Source organism: Protomyctophum parallelum, assembly GCF_964188405.1.
Source record: "Protomyctophum parallelum genome assembly, chromosome: 13".
NCBI classification, from domain to species: Eukaryota; Metazoa; Chordata; class Actinopteri; order Myctophiformes; family Myctophidae; genus Protomyctophum; species Protomyctophum parallelum.
Genome location: NC_139708.1, coordinates 10467251 through 10488925, shown reverse-complemented (window position 1 = coordinate 10488925; position 21675 = coordinate 10467251). Strand labels below are relative to the sequence as shown.

At 42.5% G+C, this 21675-nt stretch overlaps 1 protein-coding gene across 1 annotated transcript; it reads left to right on the top strand.

The window, feature by feature from the left end:
• The first annotated feature begins 579 nt into the window (after nt 1-579).
• Nucleotides 580-20016, top strand: LOC310869485 (polycomb protein suz12-B-like). The gene is made up of 16 exons (XM_083780251.1): nt 580-1402; nt 1922-1968; nt 2067-2131; nt 7143-7211; nt 8102-8151; nt 8286-8371; nt 9528-9789; nt 10720-10822; nt 11102-11207; nt 11611-11800; nt 13240-13328; nt 14456-14599; nt 14752-14909; nt 15385-15583; nt 15941-16020; nt 16557-20016. Exons 1-16 carry the CDS (start codon nt 1180-1182, stop codon nt 16936-16938), a joined length of 2253 nt encoding a protein of 750 aa, XP_083636377.1. The 5' UTR covers nt 580-1179; the 3' UTR covers nt 16939-20016.
• Nucleotides 20017-21675: the final 1659 nt, after the last annotated feature.

The window sequence follows — 21675 nt, the reverse complement described above, 5'->3', positions numbered from 1 at the left end:
AAACATGATAGGGTGCGCTCTATCATCGTACATCATTCATGAGTCATGAGTCATGACGTATAAAAACATGTCGATTCTCCATTCATTGTCAATGGGAATTAAACATAATACCAATTTGCTCAGATATGACGTATATTCTCCATTCATTGTCAATAGGAATTTGATCTTTATGTAGGACGAAAATAGCTGATTGCTCTTCTACATACGTAAATTCTCCGCTCATTGTCAATGGCATTTAATGTTTGTGTTAAATAAATAGCCGATTTGCTCAGACACATATGACGTAAATTCTCCATTCAATGTTTGTGTTTACTGTTTGGACAAAAATCTACACTATAGGCCTAGCTGAATATAGGAGGGTCCGGACCAGTATAAAGTACTTATAGCCTACTTATATTTTGAGTTTAACATTCACAGACAACTTGTACAAGACCGGCGAAAATCTGCGCCAATGAGAGGCTTCACATTTCCAAACAAGCACTTCAATTGGCTGACGCCGTTCGAAGGCGGGTTCTTCTAACAGAAGAATCAAGATTCATTTCTCCCAGAGAAAGCGGCTGCAGCAGCGCTGCCGCCCGCCGCTGCAACAACAGTACAACTACTTAAGCGTGACGTTCAGTGTGTGTTTGCGCGAAATTTACGGCCAAACAAAACACCCGGCGACAACACCATGTCATGTTTCCTCGCGTGAAGCCTTCACCGGACATAATTGCATGTTGTTGTTTGTTAGTTTTTTGGGAGCGCAGACGGGGAGTGTTGGACATTATTATGTATAATCGATAAAGCCGGGAGGATGGGTTGTTGCTGCTAGCCTCTATAGCTAAGGAAGTGTAGCTGAGAGCTACAGAGCTAGCCGCGGTGTTAGCAGCAGCTGCTGCCTTTTGGAGCCATTCATTTCCCAGGGCGTGTGGTGTTTACTGTGAAAACTACTCGCAAACCTCACTTATTCATTATTCATTCATAAAAGCCGTCAGAAATGAAGACTTATCTGCGCCGGCTACCCTCATGAGGGTCTGACCAGGCAAACCCCCCTGTTTTGTTGTGCTGTGTTGACAAAGAAAGAAAGAACCTATTTTTTTTTCTTTACCCCACTCGTGGTGGTGGTCACGTTGGGACAAGAAGACTTTCTTGGGCTTGTGTTTGTGTCATTTGTTTAGGTTTTTTGGGGGGTGGTAGGAAATGGCTCCTCATAAGCACAGTGGAAACCACGTCGGTTCGGGTGGTCCGGTTGTGGGCTGTAGTATGGCTGGGTCGGGAGGTTCTGGAGGAGGGAGAGCTGCAGCAGCAAACGGCGCGGTGGTCCAGTACCACTCCTCCCCTGCGATGGCAGCCGGCAGAAAGCAGCAGCCCAACATGGAAGTGGTCCAAGCCGACCACGAGCTGTTCCTGCAGGCCTTCGAGAGTAAGTAAGGGGCTTGGTGGGTGTATTTTTTAGGTGTCGCTTGCCAACAAGAGCAGATGATAATCCTACGAGGGTCATTTCCTACGAGCTCTGTTCTCGTCGCCAAGTTGGTGTGCCATACATAGTTGCATTATTTTCAGACAGAACCCAGCCATGACATAATTATTATTAATCATAATAATAATACCACCATATACATGTAGCAGCTTGTTATTTCAGCTCTTGGCTACTTTGTCTGACAGTATTCCAATGCTGCATGTCTGGAGCATTAGCTTACCGATTTGTAAAGCGGGAAGAGTTTTGCAATTTATATTTAGTTCTTGTTCAAACACAAACATGCATACTTTCATCAATAAACAATTTGGGTGATTTGATCAATTAATTAAAACTGCATGTCAAATAGCACATCGCTGCAACAACCATTTGAAATGGTACTACTATAAATGCACCTATAATTTAAAGTAGTAGTTTTATTTTAAGTAAAGTGTCACATGATGTAACCCCATTATCTTTTTACAGAACCAACTCAAATATACAGATTCCTTCGCACCAGGAACTTGATAGCAGTGAGTAATGTTTTTCCTTCCAACTCGTGGTAACTCTTGCACCTGCCAATGAGTTGTAACAGAGTTGTAAACATGTTCTTATGTCTATTACCTTTCAGCCTATATTTTTGCACAGGACACTCACCTACATGTCCCACAGAAACTCAAGAACGAATGCCAATAGGTAAGAACCCATTGAAGCTAATTGTTTTATACTGCTTATTTGTGATGCTTTGGAGGTTGCTGCTATTCAGATACAGTTCAATGTCTAATTTAGCAAAGCCTTTTGTTTTTATACCTGGTCAGTGGGTTAAGCTGTCTCTTGAATCAAGGGGAAACATGACATCATCTTTATTCTTTCTCTCTTGACATGCTTTAGTGTCTCAAGATTGTAATCATAATTCAGATTGATATTTAGGCTTATGGCCTTTATTGCTTAAACTTGTCAAAAACATGTACACGTCTTTCCTTTCCCCATGTGTGTTTGTAGAAATTGGCATTTGGACCTTTTTTGGTAAATGTTTAACCTTTGAACTGTGGGCGGTTAACCATGTGATTAACCATGGAATCATATCAATAAAGTTGCAGTCCTATGTGTGGGCTGTTCGAATAGAGTCTAAAACATGTATTTGTAACATACATTAGGCCTATATCTAATTCTGTAAGGTTGTTTTCTTCTTTATTAGATATTGTAAAAGGGTGTATGAGGAACAATATTATTGATTATATTAAATGTTTTAATTTATTAAAAAATATATGTATAGGCTATTGATGGATAGATATAGATGACTTAATTTCAGTTAAGTCCTAAACGGTTAGTGACACACTCAGGTTATACGGTTAACTGTTTAACTGTTCCATCCTTATGTGTTTGATTCCGTTTGACATTTCGCTCCCAGGTTGGTAGTACTGGATTTGAAGGAATGAGCCCTATTGCATATCAGCAGTAGAACAAGCATAAGCATGTTATGTTTTAGCTTTGATCTTTTTTTTCTTAATAAAGTCTGTTCCTGGTGTTCCCATGTAAAGCGCTTTGGGTATTTAGAAAAGCGCTATATAAATCTGAGCTATTATTATTATAACTCTCAAAAGAACACACGTTATCTCAGGGAAAACAGCTAACTGACAGTCTGACACAGGGCCAGGCTTGTTCATTGAGTAAAAGTGAGATTGGTGACATGGCGGTTAGACTGCTTTGCATACAGAGGCTGCGCAGTACTTCAGTGAACACAGATACACATGCTGTTACTTATTGCTCAGCATGTGCTGCGATGTTTGTGACCTAGTCTGGTAGAGTCATAGGATGTTTCAGCTGTTTTGTTTAAGGATTGTATGTTTTAATGAAGCTTGTGTGTGTCTGTGTGTCTATAGGCTTAGCCGCAATTTGCAACTCTAGATTTTTTTACAATGGGCTGAATCTAGAGTTGCAACAGCCTCCATCCACTTCCTATTCATCTTTTTTGGTTTGTGATCCGCTTGTCTTAAATGACGTTAAACTCACCAACATTGCAGCTGCAGTCCAAGCTTGAATTATCCTCTTTCAATCTGCCGAGCTTGTTTTTCATAAAAATCCCCCGTAGACATGTTATGAGCTACTTTCTGTCCAAAATATTCCACAAGTATTATTCCGAGCCGCCATTTTGTATTTTTTCAACATGCCGTAAAACAAGACGTGAGGGGGAGCGCTTGTTTAATAGAAGGCTGTGCATGACGGGGCGTCGCGCTGCGTCGGCCTCTTCTTTGGGTGTCTTACCTGCGCAGGTAAGATTCTATTAAACAAGCGCTCCCCCTCACGTCTTGTTTTACGGCATGTTGAAAAAATACAAAATGGCGGCTCGGAATAATACTTGTGGAATATTTTGGACAGAAAGTAGCTCATAACATGTCTACGGGGGATTTTTATGAAAAACAAGCTCGGCAGATTGAAAGAGGATAATTCAAGCTTGGACTGCAGCTGCAATGTTGGTGATTTAAGACAAGCAGATCACAAACCAAAAAAGATGAATAGGAAGTGGATGGAGGCTGTTGCAACTCTAGATTCAGCCCATTGTAAAAAAATCTAGAGTTGCAAATTGCGGCTAATGTAGGCTGTGGTTCAGTGTGTTTATTCTGTGTGTTGCAGGTTATGGTTGAATACTGCTCGAATGAGAATCTTTAGTTGCTGAAACTAGGGATGTCTGTAAATTCATCCTGATGTTTTTGGGAATGTTATGTGAAGTTTTGATATACAGTGAGTGAACTGTATTTGAGTTTAGAAACTGAGTTTCAGGACATCTAAGTCAACATGATTTGCATATATCTTTTTATTTAATTAACTGAATGATGATGGCTAATCGGTTGCAAAACCATTTTTTACATCCATAGCCATAATGGCACACAACATGTTTTGAGCTTGTAATACAACAAACAAAGTATACCCCCCCCCCCCCCTAATGAAGGTAAAAAGTCAATGGATCATAATAGAAAAGTGCTTTCATGTGAGTGCCAGTGAATTTGGATCGTACCGGCACAGAAAGCCAGTGCAAATGGAAACCTTAAATATTTAGATGTTGTCAGGATTTCCATTTTAACCACATGAGCCCTAGCGGCCCTATTCTGCAAAAATCCCAAAATTGCTGATCTTGAACTACTGTACAAGCTCAAAAAGCGCATTACAGCATGACATGGTGAGTTTGCAGATTGGCTATTTTTTGCAGAAGAGATTGGGTACAGAAGGAAAATAGGTGTTTGGCCTCAAAGCTGCATGATGCATGCCCTTTACCAATAACAAATAACGGTAGTTACAATAACCACCCAATGCGTTACCATTAAACCAGCTTTCCCTCTCTACTGCGGTACTTTCCCCAGGAGCCTGGCTCTTGTCTCAAAAAACACGACACCTAAGTAACAGATTGCAGCAGCCAAATTAAAGTAAGATAAACGTAGCCACTTCGAACTGAATACTGATCCAGCTGATAATTGTGCCATGTCAAATGAAGAGATGGGTAGCTTAAAGGAGTAGTTCACCCACAAAATTACACGCCCCATGAGATTTCATGAGAATTCATGGAGATTTTTTTGTTTGTGTTGCATTCTTGAGCCAATAATTTGATGACCGGGACATCGGTCAGTGTCATCAAATTATTGGCCTAAGAATGTGACAAAATGTGTCTGGCTATTAAATTGACATTATTATCAATAGATAGTTTTAAAAAATGCTTTAGAAAGGGAGGGTGGGCCCAGGCCGTAGCGTAACGGTCTGGGCACCGGACTGGTGATCCAGTCGCGGTGTGCCGCGGGTTCGACTCCCGGACCCGACACGGCCTTTACCGCATGTCATCCCCCCATCTCTCTCCCGTTTCCTGTCAGCCTACTTTCTATCCCTTAAAAAATCAATAAAGGCGTAAGCCGCAAAAAAATATCTTAAAAAAAAGAAAAAAGAAAGGGAGGGTGAAATGGAGAGCAATCTTTGGTTAGTAGTGTTACATATAATATATCTATTGAACTTCAGGCAGACTTATCATCGAACAATCAGTATATCACAGTTTTCCATTCATAACTGCTCTGTTTCTGTGTCAAACACGGAAAAGGAAGTAATCAATCCATGGGGGCCTCCATGACTTGTTCAAGTTATTTTTGTCTACAGCACAAAGACCTTGCTCAGTGCAGTTTAATTTAGTGCAATAGTCTACGCAGATTGAAGTACACTACACAAAGAATACGTTTTTTTCCTGTTTTCAAATGCCTTGTATGGTCTTGTTGTTAATGTGAACCTTTTCAGCACTATTTTCTATCAGTCCTCATGGCGGGATTATTATGTCTAGGAAATTTTACATCTGATGATTTTAAATCGAGATGCAGTTTAATTTAGTGCAAGAATAGACCATGATACATGGAATACTGGGTGTCTGTGGAGACATGGCAAATGATGGCACAAACATCTAGAGCTGCGATTAGTCACAGAGCACTTTAGGAATACCCGAGGAACATAAACATACCATCATAGCTGGTATTAAATTACGTTAAACTCTTAATAACAGTCAATTATACATTGATGTTGTTGCATTACGATGTGAAAGAAAGGACAAACCAAGATGTATCATTAAATAGGGTTAATATTGTTTCTCACTTGCCCAAGAGATGGTGACTCAGCTGACTGTATCTGCTGCTGTGTTTTCTTTTTGCACAAGTGAGCTATATTCAGCATTTTTATTTTCTGTGTGTATTTGACATTGTCTTGTTATCTGGCTTTTTTCCCCTTTATTTCATGCTCTACTCTTTCCACTATTTATGAAACTGCAAAACTAGGAGTGTGTATGAAACTAATTTCACTCACTATCTTTGTAAACTTAAGTTGTGATGTGACAATGTACTTGAACTTATTGAATTGGAAGTTGTTAATACAAAGTCTAGGAGCAGTCGATATGGACAATATTTAGGCCCCTATAAGACAAGGCTGGTGTCCCTAGTTTGGGCATGTCAACTCATCATAGATAAATATCGTTTAAACATTACCGAAAGAGCAGAAATAGCGGGTCTACAAGCTCGCAACACTTGTAAATATACTATTTCCCGTATTATAAATGGGAAATCAGAAAATGTAAAATGTACTCTTTGTATTATATCTATATCCAGTATCCATGACACCACTAGTGAAGGCTGTGAATTATTAGTGCAGGGAGATGACTGAACTTCCATAGATGAAAGTAGGGTGTGTCTCTCACTGTCCGTTTCACAATACCATAGTTTTTCAAAGGACCGGGTCCGTGGGGAAAAATAAAACATGTTTGCAGGTGATGGATTTTACTGTAGGTCAACAGACTGAGGATGCTCACCCCTGAATAAGGCAGTTGGGGACTGCCATTGTGATATTTCCTACATATCACTACAACTAAGTTGTAAGGTGTGAAATAAAAATGTACGGTACCTCAATTTATTCACTTTAATCCTAGATATTTGCTGAACAGAGACAAATGCTAGCAGACCTAGCTAGTATAAAGTCCTGTGCGACCCGGTCCGTTAAGTATATGGTTTAAGTGGTTAATGACAGTTATGGAAAATCGGTTGCAGTGCAACAAGTTACAGTTGGGATGAAAGGGCTCTTTTAAATCATTCCACCACTTGAAATAAAGATGGAGGCAGAACTGCTACTTTTGTGTTCTGCTCCGCTAGTCTGTTCTCAAGTCCCTGACCCAGCTGTGTTTCTGTGGCTTCAGGAAGACCTCCAGGGTAGATGACCTGCTGTTCAAAGTGGAGAAGATGAGGGGTGAACAAGAAACACACAGGTAAGCAATTCCACCTAAAAATGTTTAAAAACCTAACTTCCTCATCTCTTCCACTCTTATTATTTTAAATTGTCCACTTAGTCTGGTTGTAGATTCTTTGAACTTTCAGAGATTAAATGTAATATTTACATTAAGGGTGGGTACCCACGGGTCACGGGTCCCCCTGGAAGTGCTCCCCGGAGTTCGTTAGTAGTGCAAGGCCGGGTGTGGGCGCCCTCCCCCGGGCAGAGGTCCCCAGGGTAGCCCAACTTTCATGAACATCCAGTAATTCTGCCTACATAACTACTAAATTGTGGTCTGGGTTTCTGAATACCTTTCTTATGCAGGGCATCTCAAAAGGCATTTAGCAAATGACAGTATGGTCTACACATTCTTCACACAGTGCCGACTGTTTTGCAACAGTTTAAGACTTGAGGCTGCTGTCAATATTATTATTATTAGTTTTGTTGAGCAGCAACCTTGTATCTCCATATTTATATTTGAGATTGTTTCATAAATTAATTTCCTACTTTGCCTTATGACAGTGTCACGTAAATGTAGTGAAATTAGCCGATCTACAAGCTTGCATGTCATGATGAAACATGTGAAGTTGATCTCCTATATTTGCTTTTAAGTTTTGAAAACTGTCGCCTATAATCAAATGTCATGCCCAACATAGGAATGCCAGGTTGTTTGTGAATTCCATAAATACTTAACCAATGACAAATATTAACAAGGGCTTGTGACTAAATAACTACATTGGATCATAGCTTCCTTTCCTCCCATTTCCTGACAAGTAACTTTTTTGGATGTTTTTGACAAACATTGGATGTTTTCAATGTTTCCACCGGACAGCGACTATATAAAGAGGTAAAAGGAATGTTCCAAAAGTGTTGTTATTGTCTCCACAGTTTGGCCTCTCATCTGCAGCTCACCTTCACTGGCTTTTTCCACAAAGTTGGTAAGATCTCCTGGGATGGAGCCGTCTGTCTTTGCTTTGCTCCTGAATGACTCGGTATTTTCACTGAACATCATAGAACACATCAGAGAAAGTGTGACTCATTAGTTTTCCTTGTTTTTGTGTTACCGTTGCAGACAAACCATCCCAAGACTGTGAGAATGAACAGAACTCTGTATCTCTTGAAGTGCTGCTCATCAAAGTCTGCCACAAGAAGAGAAAGGTGTGTGCATGCGTAAACATTGTAATTACCATTTGAAATCACAGAAAAACTAATACCTCAAAGTGGAAACTAAATAATGAAGGCTCACAGGTAATGTCAGCAGGTAAAATTATGTTTAGTGATTAGTTCTGGCTACAAACCTTTGTTAGAAGAACACAAAATGTATTTTTGCACACCTATTGTAGTCAGAGGATATTAAAACTCATCCCCTGCCAGTAGGCCACCATTCAGTCCCATTCTATTTGGCTTGCAGAACCGTCTCCTCCTCTCCCAAAACATGTAATGGCGGAGCTCCTCGCACAGAACCTAAATCACTCCCTGTCCCACGCCAAACTTTTATTCCTCCTTTTAAAATGTTTTAAGTTTCTCTCTCACTATAGCTGCCTGCCTGTAGTCCACCGTGTTGTTTCCCTTGCCGGCAAAACGTGTAGTAGGCGGCTAATTTGTGCCTGATGGAAAAATATGTAAATATTAATACTAATGCACGCACGCTGTGATTTTGTGCGTTTTAAAAGCTATAATAGGCCTATAGATAGATGTCATTAATTTATTTCCTGCATTATTTCACCCACGGTTTATCCAATATGAATAAATAATATATTGAATTGACCCAAATCCACCCTCAACTCCAGTACCCGTGGCTAAAACCGCAATCCCCATCTCTGGTGTGAGGCATTTCTCTGTTCTCTCTAGAGGAAGGACACTATAATCTATCACAACTAAAAACCAAAAGAAACCCATTGCTACCACTCCCATTGCTACCATCAAAGCAACTTCTATGTCAATAGTCCATGAATGTTATAATTATGTAACCACATGAAACCCGGGGGCCCATTTCTGTGCATGTCATGATAGGAGAGAATTCGGCGAATGCAGTAAGTAGATGTGGGCAGTAGGTAGGTGTGAGCTATTGGTGACGTTGAGCGGGGGAAGAGGGGACAACTTTGAATGTTGTTTGCAAGCTGCAAAGTCCTACTTCTACAGTATACATTTTAATATAGGAATTTAGAAACATGTTTTGTGAGGTCAGTGACCTTGATGTTTAACCTTTTGCCACCTACTTCTAATAAGTTAATCCTTGAGTTCAAGTGGTGAACTTTTATATTGGCTATAAATGGTTAAACCCTTCATCCTGCGGTTACTCCCCTAACCCCAGGATGTGAGCTGCCCGGTGAAGCAGGTTCCCACGGGGAAGAAGCAGGTCCCACTGAACCCAGTGAGCACCAGTGCAGGCAGCCCGGCCAAACCAGGGTCCTTCCCTACCCTGCTGGTGTCCAGCAGCGAGTTTGAGCCCAGCAACTCTCACACGGTCAAGTCCTACTCGCTGCTCTTCAGAGTGTCCAGACCCAGTGCCCAAGGAGGGCACACCCGCCCACAGCCGAACGGCCATGCCAACGGAGACACGCACCACACCAGAGGTAGAGCTGACTCCCATATGACTGAAAAGTGGTATGATAACAGTTTTATTGAGGCCACGTTTAGACAATGGTCTGTAGAGAAAACGGCAAAGTCCCGTTGCGTTCTCACTTTCTATTCTGCCTTTAGGTGGAGGGGCAGTTGATTGAAAACTTCTGTAGTGTACTGTGCATGCTAGTTGGCAGTGACGCACTGCCAGATAGACCAGCGATGCATGCTTATACTGCCTATCACATGCCTGTTTGTTTACATTCACCAATGCAGCATGGTGTTGAGGCTCGCTAGATTTGTATTCCTAGGATAAACGGGTGAGGGAGCGCTTGCTCATCCTACTTACCCATATATTGCCTTCGGCTCTGCACCAATGTAATAAACACATGCGAAGTGAGCCGATGTGAGACATGTCACACGTTTTGCAGATTAGCTGGAAGGGGTTTTCAGATTTTCAACCCCAGATAACGCCATTGCCGTCCAAAACGGAAGACGCATTTTATATTTTATTTTGACGCTTTCTCTACTCTAGAGACTGTTAAATTATACATAAACATGTAAACATGGTCTGAGATGGCTGCATGTGACCATATTGGAAGATTTTGTCTAAACGTCCTTAAGGAGTATGTTAATACAATACAAGTACTACATATGCAGTGGTTGGCGGTTTCTCTTCCACTGAGACACTTAGACCCTGGTGTTGGTAGGACACCTACTGGCTAAAAATTAGATCCGCCTGAAATGTCACAAAGCCCAGTAGCTCCCCAGGGCAAGTAGGTATTCCCTCTAGATGAGGGGTAGATGTTGCGCAGAGAGAGGTAGTAGGACAACGACATAATGGATCCAGTCGGTGTGAGCACAGATAACCTAAGCCAACGTGAGAGAAGATGTGTGTTTGACTTTTCTCTTCTCTTTGTGTTGATCTCGTATCTGTGTCTCAGACGTTGCAGAGGAAGCAGCAAACAGGAAAAGGAGGAGCTCTGTGCTCAGTGAGGAGGAAGAAACCATGTTTGTGGCCCAGATGACTGTGTTTGATAAGAACAGGTAACAACAACGCACTTGGATCGTCTACCACTTCCTTGCAAATTGTCAAAAAAACTAACTAAAAACAAAGCAGATCTACAAGCTGAGCTCACAACGCATCACATCTGCATTGTGAGCTTATCATGTTACATGAGACACTGTCGTGCGTATGACCAGAGGAATGATATTTTGTTGTTACCTGAACTAAAAGTGTGTGGGCACGTGCCTGCGTGCCTGTGTGCCTGTGTGTGTGTGTGTGTGTGTGTGTGTGTGTGTGTGTGTGTGTGTGTGTGTGTGTAGACGTCTACAGCTATTAGATGGGGAGTATGAGGTGTCCATGCAGGAGATGGAGGAGTGTCCTGTCAGCAAAAAGAGAGCTACCTGGGAGACTATTCTTGATGGAAAGGTGTGTTTCATTATTTAATGTTACGAGTGCTTAATTTAGTTTTTCAGTGTCTTAAAGCTCCACTACGTTTTGGATTGATTTACTTGTTTTAAAGCACGGTTGTCTGTAAAGACAAAACACTTCTTTGCACAGGGTCCTTGCAGAAATTCAATTATTGTGTGTGTGTGTGTGTGTGTGTGTGTGTGTGTGTGTGTGTGTGTGTGTGTGTGTGTGTGTGTGTGTGTGTGTGTGTGTGTGTGTGTGTGTGTGTGTGTGTGTGTGTGTGTGTGTGTGTGTGTGTGTGTGTGTGTGTGTGTGTGTGTGTGTGTGTGTGTGTGTGTGTGTGTGTGTGGTGTTATAAGTTGTCTTCACTTGTGTGAATGGATGGGGAAGTTACTAAAAACATGGCACCTCTTTTGCGTAGCGTCTGCCACCTTTTGAGAGCTTCTCCCAGGGCCCCAAGCTTCAATTCATCCTGCGCTGGACCGGCGATGGCTCTGACCACTCCACAGCGCCCGTGGCCAAGCCCCTGGCCACACGCAACTCTGACACCAGCTCTGCTACTGCCAACCAAGAAACCAGAGCCAGCTCGCTCAGAGCCACGCACACACTCGGTCAGTCTTTGCAGCTAGTGCCACTTCAGGCTAATGTACTTCAGTGCCGAGTCTTTCACCCAGCATTAACGCTCCGAATGCGAGAACTGGTTTTCTACGTGGTTCGAATCCCAACGGTCCGATGCGGGACACGTAGATCTCCGTTTAGTGCATGTTTTTATTGATTACTTTCAATCGTCTTTCTACACACCCGGACAATAGATCAAACTGCCCCAATTCATCCCACAACACTCTGCCTCTCCCCCTCCCTTCCTGAAAATAAGGCCGGGAGGGGCGCATTGTGTAGAATAGTCTCTGTAAACGTAATGGCGGCGCCCATGCGTGCATACATACAACTCCAGTCAACAGAATCACACTGCATAACATTCGATCGGCTTGTCGCCACCTCTCCTCCTGTTTCTCCCTCCTCCCCTCCCCTCCTGTTTGTTTCAGGGGAGGGTTTCCCTCCTGTTTGTTTCAGGGGTGGGGAGGGCGTCTTGTGTGTAGTGTCTGTCTGTCGGAACATGTTCCGGCTCCCGGCATGGACACGATCATAACGGATCTAAAGTTGGTCAGATTCATGTCTCCTTTCCTTCTGCATACTCGAACAAACAAGAAAACTATCGCGGATTGTATCGTCCCTCGGCAAACTCGGCGAGGGACACGGTGGGCAGTTATTTTTTGATGATGATGATCAACGGTCAGATGGAACAATGCAAATACTTTTAGAGCATATCCGTAGTCATCATATGGGCATACCTAACAATCTATGCCAAAACCAAAACAATGGGAACATTTCCATCTTTGTGTATTTTTATATCAAAAGTCCATAAAAGTCCAATTTGAATTACTTTGAACGAAAACGTGATGACGTATCGAGTCCTGCATGAATAAAAATGAATCTTGATTTCATTCTCCTGTTTTATTCCCATTTCTGAGTGTTCCTCCAACACAGCTGGTTTTGATTACAGAACTACTCAATTTTTAATCTCATTCAAGATGACATCCAGACAGTGTATTACTCATTTTAAACGTAATCATCACGCTAAAATATGTATCTGTATCATTATAGGTTAGAAATAAGCCACAATCTTTTCTCCCCGTCTCTCTGTGACAAAAACCAAAAACTCAACGCATGCGTCGCGCATGCAGCGTAGCTACGCCCCATACCATGAAGGGATGCAACGTTCTGATTGGTTCAAAACAGCTTTCCGTTTCAGAGTGAAACTACAAAATAAAATTCTCCAAATAGCCATTGCACCCAGCTTGTATGTGTGTGTTCTTGTCTGCAAGTGAAGCGACACCATTGTACTATGGAGTATAAAGTAGATGTTCATAATTTTCCTATTCGGACAGTGACCGTGCAATTTGACACAACAATATAATTTAACTGTGTGTGTGTGTGTGTGTGTGTGTGTGTGTGTGTGTGTGTGTGTGTGTGTGTGTGTGTGTGTGTGTAGCCATGAAAGAGTCTATAGGCGCTGACATACAGAGCAGAAGAGAACTCTCCCCCGTTGTACCTCGACCAAAACTACGCATTTTCTACCAGGTACAGTAAGCGTGCTCATGTGACCTCTCCTCCACCATTAATCACCACTTACAGTAACTTTTATTTCAGCTCAATGTCAGCAGTATTGTTATGCTCCATTGTCTGGTATTATTGTTTTGACCTGCCACTGCAGGCGATGGAGCTCATTAGCCCATTCTGACCGGGCACCCGTTTTGGTGTCAGCATCCTGTTATGCTTTAGCTATTTAAAAATAGCAGATCTACAAGCTCATATCGCGCCACCGAGTGGCGCGATACGAGCTTGTAGGTCTGCTATTTTTGAAAAATCTAAGAGCGACTGACATTTTTAGAATCTGATCTCAGGTCAGAATGGGTTCATCAGACCAGTGTGTGTCCGGTGGAAAACCTCGTGTGAATCTGATCTCAAGTCAGAATGGGTTAGTTGACATCAGCATTTTGTTCTCTGTACAAACATGGTTCTTCCTAGAAGCACTGGCCTTCTGCGTTCTGGTACAGCCCATGTTTACTTTTGGGCTTCTGCTATTATACGTTTGTTCTTTTAACCCATTCTGAACGGGCACCCATTTTGGTGTCGGCATCATGTTATGCTTTAGCTATTTAAAAATAGCAGATCTACAAGCTCATATCGCGCCACCGAGTGGCGCGATACGAGCTTGTAGGTCTGCTATTTTTTGAAAAATCGAAGACCGACTGAATTTTTTTAGAATCTGATCTCAGGTCAGTCAGAATGGGTTAACCTCTTGCTCACTTAAGCCCAACATATGAAAGTACCATAGGGCTAATTGCATCGTGTGAACTCTAGATGGCATGGTATTTCAACAGACTCAAAGTTCATTGTTTACCTGGTATCTTATATTTTCATATAAGTATTTTACAGATTAGTATTTTTGATAGTATATTGTTTAGAGTCAGACTGATGCTAGCCTAGGTTCTTTGTTTACCTGTGATCTTAGTTTACCGAGGCACTTATTTATGTGTTGCATTCATGCGTTTACCTTGCTTATTGTATGTCACTCTGGATATATTATCGGGTGTTTGCATTGCTATTATATTTACAGTCCAATACATTGTCTTTAACCAAGTGTAAAAAGGTGAAAGTTCTCTACAAAACAATAACATAAGTGTGTCACTGTGTGCGCTGTGCAGTTCCAGTACAACCACAACACGCGGCAGCAGACGGAGGCCAGAGACGACGTGCACTGTCCCTGGTGCACGCTGAACTGCAGGAAGCTCTACAGTCTGCTCAAGCACCTCAAACTGTCCCACTCCCGCTTCATCTTCAACTATGTGGTGAGCCTTTCAACATCATCAATACATAACAACCATTGCCCATTTAGAGCAGTGGTCCTCAAAGTGGGACCCGGGCCCTCCCAGGTCCATCCCTCGAAAGAATGCATCCTCTGAATGTTTCCCCCGTCTCCTTCCATCTCTTCCCTCGGCAGCCCCACCCGAAAGGAGCCAAGATTGAGGTGTCTATAAACGAGTGTTACGATGGCTCGTACGTGGGCAACCCCCAAGAAATCCACAACCAGCCGGGCTTCGCCTTCAGCAGGAACGGCCCCGTCAAGAGGACTTCGGTCACACATATCCTAGTGTGCAGGTTCACATGTCATTTTGATCATTCATTATTTAATGTAATTATTCTGCCTTCGGTGTAACGGCACAAGTGGGAATGAATAACAACATAACAATTTGGCCGATGTGTTTTTCTTTGTTTAAGCATCAGTATCAGATTAGAATTTCCCAGTCGGGGGCGCCCGCTGACCAAGTGGTCCAGGCGCATGCCACATATAGGCTTTGGCCTGACAGCGTGTCGTGTGTTCGAGCTTTGCTACGTGTATCTCCCCCTCTCTCTCTCCCCCTCTTTCCTGTCTATCTTCACTTGATTCTATCGATAAAGGCAGAAAAGCAAAAAAAAAATCCCAGTCGGTGCATCCCCACTTTTACTGACTTTTTGGGGTGGTGAAGTCTGACCAAAGGCCCCATCACGCTTGCTACAGCCTATCTCTCAAGGAAGACAACACAGCATTTTTACAATAATGAATGCATAAAGCTATTTCCCTCCATCCATCCAGGCCTAAGAGGACCAAGCCCAGCCTGTCTGAGTTCCTGGAGTGGGAGGACCCGGACGCGGAGCAGCAGAGGACGCTCATCGCTGGCCATGAACGCCTGTACTTCCACAGTGACTGCTGCATGCCACTCAGGCCCCAGGAGCTGGAGCACGACAGTGAGGACGAGAGAGACCCCGACTGGCTCAGGGAGAAAACCGACGCAGTGAGTTAATGCGCCTGTAAATCTGACTGGTTCTCCCAACAATTTTTTTTTTACGCTATTATATAATTTCGCTGGGGACCCTCAAGCGTTATTCATAGTCTGGATTTTCGGTGGTGAGGTGACCACCGAACTACAACATGACGAGCCGCAGTGAAGGGCAAGCCACCGCCCCAGCCCTTCTCTCTGTTTTTACTCACCACCGCTCAACGTTATTTCAGCTAGCTAACGTTATGGTCATCTCACCACCGGAGCGGTGGTCACCCCACCACTGAAAATCCAAACTATGAATGAACACACGGAGACCAGAAGTAGTAGTTTGAAACGTTCACATGCTCTGTTTGTTGTTTGTGGCTGTAGCAAATCGAGGAGTTCATGGATGTCAACGAGGGCGAGAAGGAGATCATGAAGCTGTGGAACCTCCATGTCATGAAGCACGGGTGTGTATGCTCTGCTCCGCATGGTTCCATGTGCTTGTGGGAGGGGGGATTTAATCCATGCTTCTGGTCAGACTGAACAAAATGCGTTTCCTTTTGGTCAGATTTTTGGTCTGTTTTTATCTATGTTTAATAATATCATTTAACAATTAAAAAAAAATGTATGTTTAACCACAGTTTCTAAAATGACAGATATACAGCTGACATCACGTCACGATGCCATTTAGTAACACGCCTTTCTTAGCCTGTAGCACTTGACCATTGGCCATGCAGTCTTATGCAAAGCAAAGGTTAAAATGTAATTTACCTAGCATGTTATTTAGAAAGATGCCAGGTTAATTTGTTGACCTGGCATCCTATAGTTGTACAGTTTCAATTTACAGGTTATTAATTGATTATTATATTGTTTACACTAAGAGTTATGTTCTTGGTTTCATCCTAGATTACTGCGGCACACACTCTCTGCATTTAATATATGCATTTACCTTGCTTACTAGATAAAGCGCTTCTGCTAAAAAAAAAAAAACTCCTTTGTCCAGCTTCATTGCGGACAACCAGATGAACGACGCGTGCCTGCTGTTCGCCGAGCGCTGTGGCCCCCACATCGCGCAGCACGACCTCTGCCGCAACTTCCTGCTGCACCTGGTCAGCATGTACGACTTCAACCTGGTCAACACGGCCACCATCGACCGGGCTATGGCACACATACGCCAGCTCCGGAGCCAGCTGCTGGCCGCACGGACATGCCGAGGCGAAGAGGAGGAGGAGGATGACGAAGACGACGGATGGGAAACAGCTGCCGAGTCCTTGCCGGAGCCCGATCCCGAACTGAGCGCACACACTTCTCTGTATAACGACGAGGGCAGAGATAGCAGTACAGAGCAGGTTGCGTTGAAAGACGAAGAGGAAAAGACACTCTGAGGCCTGGTTTATACGTAGTTGCGCGCCAGTGCCGTGTGCCAAAAACTGTCAAGCTAACAATTTTTAGAGCACGGCTACGTATATTATAGGCCAAAGGTGGTCTCTGGCTTGTCTTCAGAATGTCGGCCATGCTTTACTGACGGGTGGCGTTGAAACGGTCATCGCCTTGGCGGTGGTCGGACAACCTAAAGAGAGCACGTTTCCCCTGTAAGTCTCGGGGAAATGGAGTGCACCTGCCAGAGTCAACTTTTCGTATTTATGATCATGTCAGATGTAATATGTCGGTGACCACAGGGACGGAGATTATGTTTTTCATCATGTGGACACACAGCTTGGATCAATTATGTGTGACGTTTCTTACTTCATAATGTCAGTTAAAAGGGTCATAACTCAACTGCATTGTGCTTGATAATCAAAATCGGTCAACATACGGTAACTGCAGTTAACTAACTGTGCTTGAAGTATACTTGAGCACAGACATTGCTGTCTTCTATAGAAGCAAGCAGCAGAGGTGTATATGATTTTGTTAAGGGGAAGATCAGTGTTTTCTTTCTGCCAATTCCGCACTGGGTGCTCCGACTTGTGTTACACATCATCACTGCACTCTTGTCTTTTTCAGTTCTTCTGGTGCTAGATTCTTTCCCCACAAAAAGCTCAAAAGCAACGGTAAGATTGGATGAGTGTCTAACCTCAGTCGTACCTCGTTTACATTGTGCAAAGCATTTGTTTTTCAACGTCGGTTCTGGGTACCACCAGGGGTCCAAACGGACCCCTGCAGGACTGTAACTCTGAGAGTGTGCGAATAGAACCAAATTATTTGTCGATAATTCTAGGACGATGTCCTAGTCGAGAAAGAGAAATCAGATTTTTACTGTGTAATTGACAGAACTGGAAAGCAGAGTGAGAATGTCAAATTGCATCCCATCCAAGGCTTGATTGAATCTAGTGCGCGCAAGCTATGAAACTTGTAGACAATGACTTCCCTTCCCCAGGATATCTGGGCACTCCTGGAGGCAGCAGGTGGTACTGTTCTGCACATTGTCGCTGTCGGGTGAAAACCTCATGTCAAACGTTTTTCTTATTATTTTTAGCTGTGCCAGCCGCTCTACATTTGACCGTGTGTGCTTGTCCGTCTGCATGAGTACGGCATCAACAGCTGCAGCCTATTGCAACACGAAGGTGCAGCCAATTGCAGTAATTAAACACGCAAAACACATGCGCCACAGCCATGCACACACAAGCCCCATGGGGACCCAACACAGTAGTACCGCCTGAATACCACTGCCCACATAACAAATTAATTAGTACAGCCTGAATGATATCTACCTGTTACACAGATGATTGGTTATTTCAGTTTTTTTTTTAATATACCGGTGTATATACAATGAATTGGGTGATAAAGCTCAAAGCCTTTTGACATTTCCACTTGCTCCACAGATGTGAAACGGTAAAGAACTCAGACTTAACTTTGCAGGCTGCTAGCCCGCTGTCTGCTACTCGGCTTAATGTGTCTACTCATCAATTTGTCTCATACTGTGTGTAGCATGTGAACTACAGAAATGCTAGTCCTGGGTTGCCAAGTAAGTCAAATGGACGCTATTTGGTTCCATTTGTACACTCTTGAGTTAAATAAACAGAATTTTACTGTGTAGATTGTGTTCCCAGAGATGATTATGATGTGTTTTGTTTTTTGTTTTTAATCAAATGGAGGTCTGTGGCCTAATTCATAATTATTCAACCTGGTGGTCTGTGGAATTCAAAAGACCTCAGCGTTGCGCACCACTGCGTGCAGACACGCTGTGCTGCTTTGTTACCACGTTTCCTGGATGATCAGCATGACTTTGTTCCACTGCATCCAGTGTTCCTTTTTGATCAGTCAAAGTGATCTATATAAGTAGCAAACTTATTTTGTGATGTCATTTAAACCCTTAAACCTAAAGCAGGTGTAGTCCAAATATTTAGAATATCAGTGGAATACCCCCGTAATGAACTTTTCCAAGATTTTATCTTTTTGTTTTGAAATGCACCTTTGCTTAACAGACTGAGGTCCACACGGGCCTATACTTGGTCCGCTTCTTTTTTCCCTCTACACCAGATGTACACTGCAAATATATGATCTCTAAGACAATGACACAATGTGTCATTTTGTGAGCTTATAATTGGTTGTTTTCACCGAATGTTCACCCTCAGAATAGGCTAGGTTTCATGTCTTATTTCTCCAGACTCCAACCATTGCTCCCTCACTCCCCAAGACATTGTGAAATGGATCAATATGGTTCAATGAGCTCACTGGTATAATATGGTTTGTTTCATAGTCAAGAGGTGAGAATGATTAAAATATTACTCTTTTGGTAGGTTGCAGACCAAAGTGATTGAATTTGCTACAGATTTTGGTTTCTTGTCGATGAAAACTGTTATTAAATCCTCCTTTCTAGTCTCCTTGATTCTGCTAAGGATGTTTAAAAGTGCATATTGACAATACTTTGAGCATTTTGGAAAGTGTAATGTCTTGAAACAAACAAAACAAAAATGGAATGACTTGCAGTCATTCCATTGAGATTTCCCACAACTTTGTCTATTCATGTGATTAAAGGCCAGTCCACTGAAACTCAACATAGTAGATGCTGATCAGACTTTTCCAAGAATGCCTCTAATAACTAATTTTCAAGCAGCATCATGCCATGGAATATAAATTGATCTTAAAAACCTTGAATTATACTTGAGTTGCAGGTGGGTGTCGCACACCTTCAACGTGTCCAGCTCAGATATTGGCTGCTTTCGGACACCCACGCGCAACTAAGTAGATATTGGAAGCAGGAGTAATCGGTGTGAATACATTTCAGATTTGATATCATACATGGTTAATCTGATTAGTCTGGCCTTTAGTGCAGTGTACTTTTATTTTTCTTCATGTCCTTGACTCCTTCCATAATACTTTTATTTGACTTGACTGCCCCGGTTTACAGGGAGTCTTCACACATCGTTCACAAGACCAGCAGCAGTTTGCACAGGATGGAAGAGGAAACGAGACAGCTAAATGTCAAACCAGCAAGTTGACCACTTTGTAATAATGAAATAAGTCAGAATGGTTTTCTATTTAAAAGAATAAAGAGTTTTGTACACTATTGTCCACCTTGTAAGTCTACTGCTTGATCTAAATGCTCAACAGCATTGCATGACCTCTAGTGGTGGGGAAGTATACTGTATACACTGTCACCTTGATATCAATATAGTGTGAGAATAATGTGTGGATTGCCTAATGGCTTTCATAAAATATTTGCATATCGAGATGTTTGATAAATTATCATCTGAACAAGTGCATTTGTCTACGGTCAGAATCAAAATTTGGTTTGGCTTCACTTCACTCTTCCATATCTTGTGTTTCATATTACAACAGTATTTCAAACAAAAGGGTAGGAGCGCACACCAATAGTGGGTGCCATTGTGTTCAGGGTATGAAGAAGGCATATATACTATTTCAACAGTAACGTTTTTCCATTTTTCCTTTTTATTATTTCTGGGCTGATCAAGGGATCTGGCCCTTCATCAGTTAAAGCTCCTAGGACCTGCGCATGATGAGCCAGACCAGCAGGAATGCTAACATGGCCATCATCACCCACTGCTGAACTATGAAGTGGTTCAGCATGTTCAGCATGTCATGATTCCTCCTTTCCATCTCACTGAGGTATTTCTCCAGCACATGGATCCTGTTCTCCATATAGGTAATAACATTCTCTAGCTTGTGATTCCTCTTCTCCGGCGGTTGGAAATTGTTGTAGATCTCTTTTCCAAAGATCAACAGCGTCATCAAAGTATCCAGTATTGCTTTCATGGCGGAGAACAGAGATGTAGTGAGGTGTGGGTCAAAGACTGTAATTTTCAATCAGACAAAGAATAATAGGTCAGGGTCATTATATTTTCAGTTCCAGTTCACTGATACAGTAGGCAGTTGAGACCCCCTCTCGTGGGGTCTCCTCTCTAGTTAAGTGTGTCATAGTTATAGTAATCTTCCCCTTCCCCATATAGAGAACATTCAGAAATTGTCATTTTGATCAGTGGTTTACTGCAGTAGACAGTAAAGGAATTGTGGACCAAATCACATGCCGTATCAGATTGGGGTCCCCTAGATAATAACTAGCTTGACAATGGCATCAAACAATGGCATCTCTTGCATTACTTTACATAAGATAAGATGACTCATGATGACATTTTATTTATTGTAATTGTATTGTCAGTTACTGTAGTTAGAACAGTACTATTATCAACATTATAATCCAGGCTCAGTTTAAAGGTATATTCAGTGATTTCACTCAAAAAACCTTAGGTTTCGTTTTTGGCTGTGGGACCCAGCCCTTCGTCCAATCAGGATAGAGAGTAAAAAACGAAACCTAAGGTTTTTTGACCCCCAGGGGTTAACTGGGGACAGGGAGGAACTCCTTATATGGCCAGCACACTCTATAGTAGGGAGGATTATCACAACAAAACAAAAAAATAAGTGATATTTGAATTAAGTGAAATCACTGAATATACCTTTAAAGGTATATTCAGTGATTTCACTCAAAAAACCTTAGGTTTCGTTTTTGGCTGTGGGACCCAGCCTTTCGTCCAATCAGGATAGAGAGTCAAAAACGAAACCTAAGGTTTTTTGACCCCCAGGGGTTAACTGGGGACAGGGAGGAACTCCTTATATGGCCAGCACACTCTATAGTAGGGAGGATTATCACAACAAAACAAAAA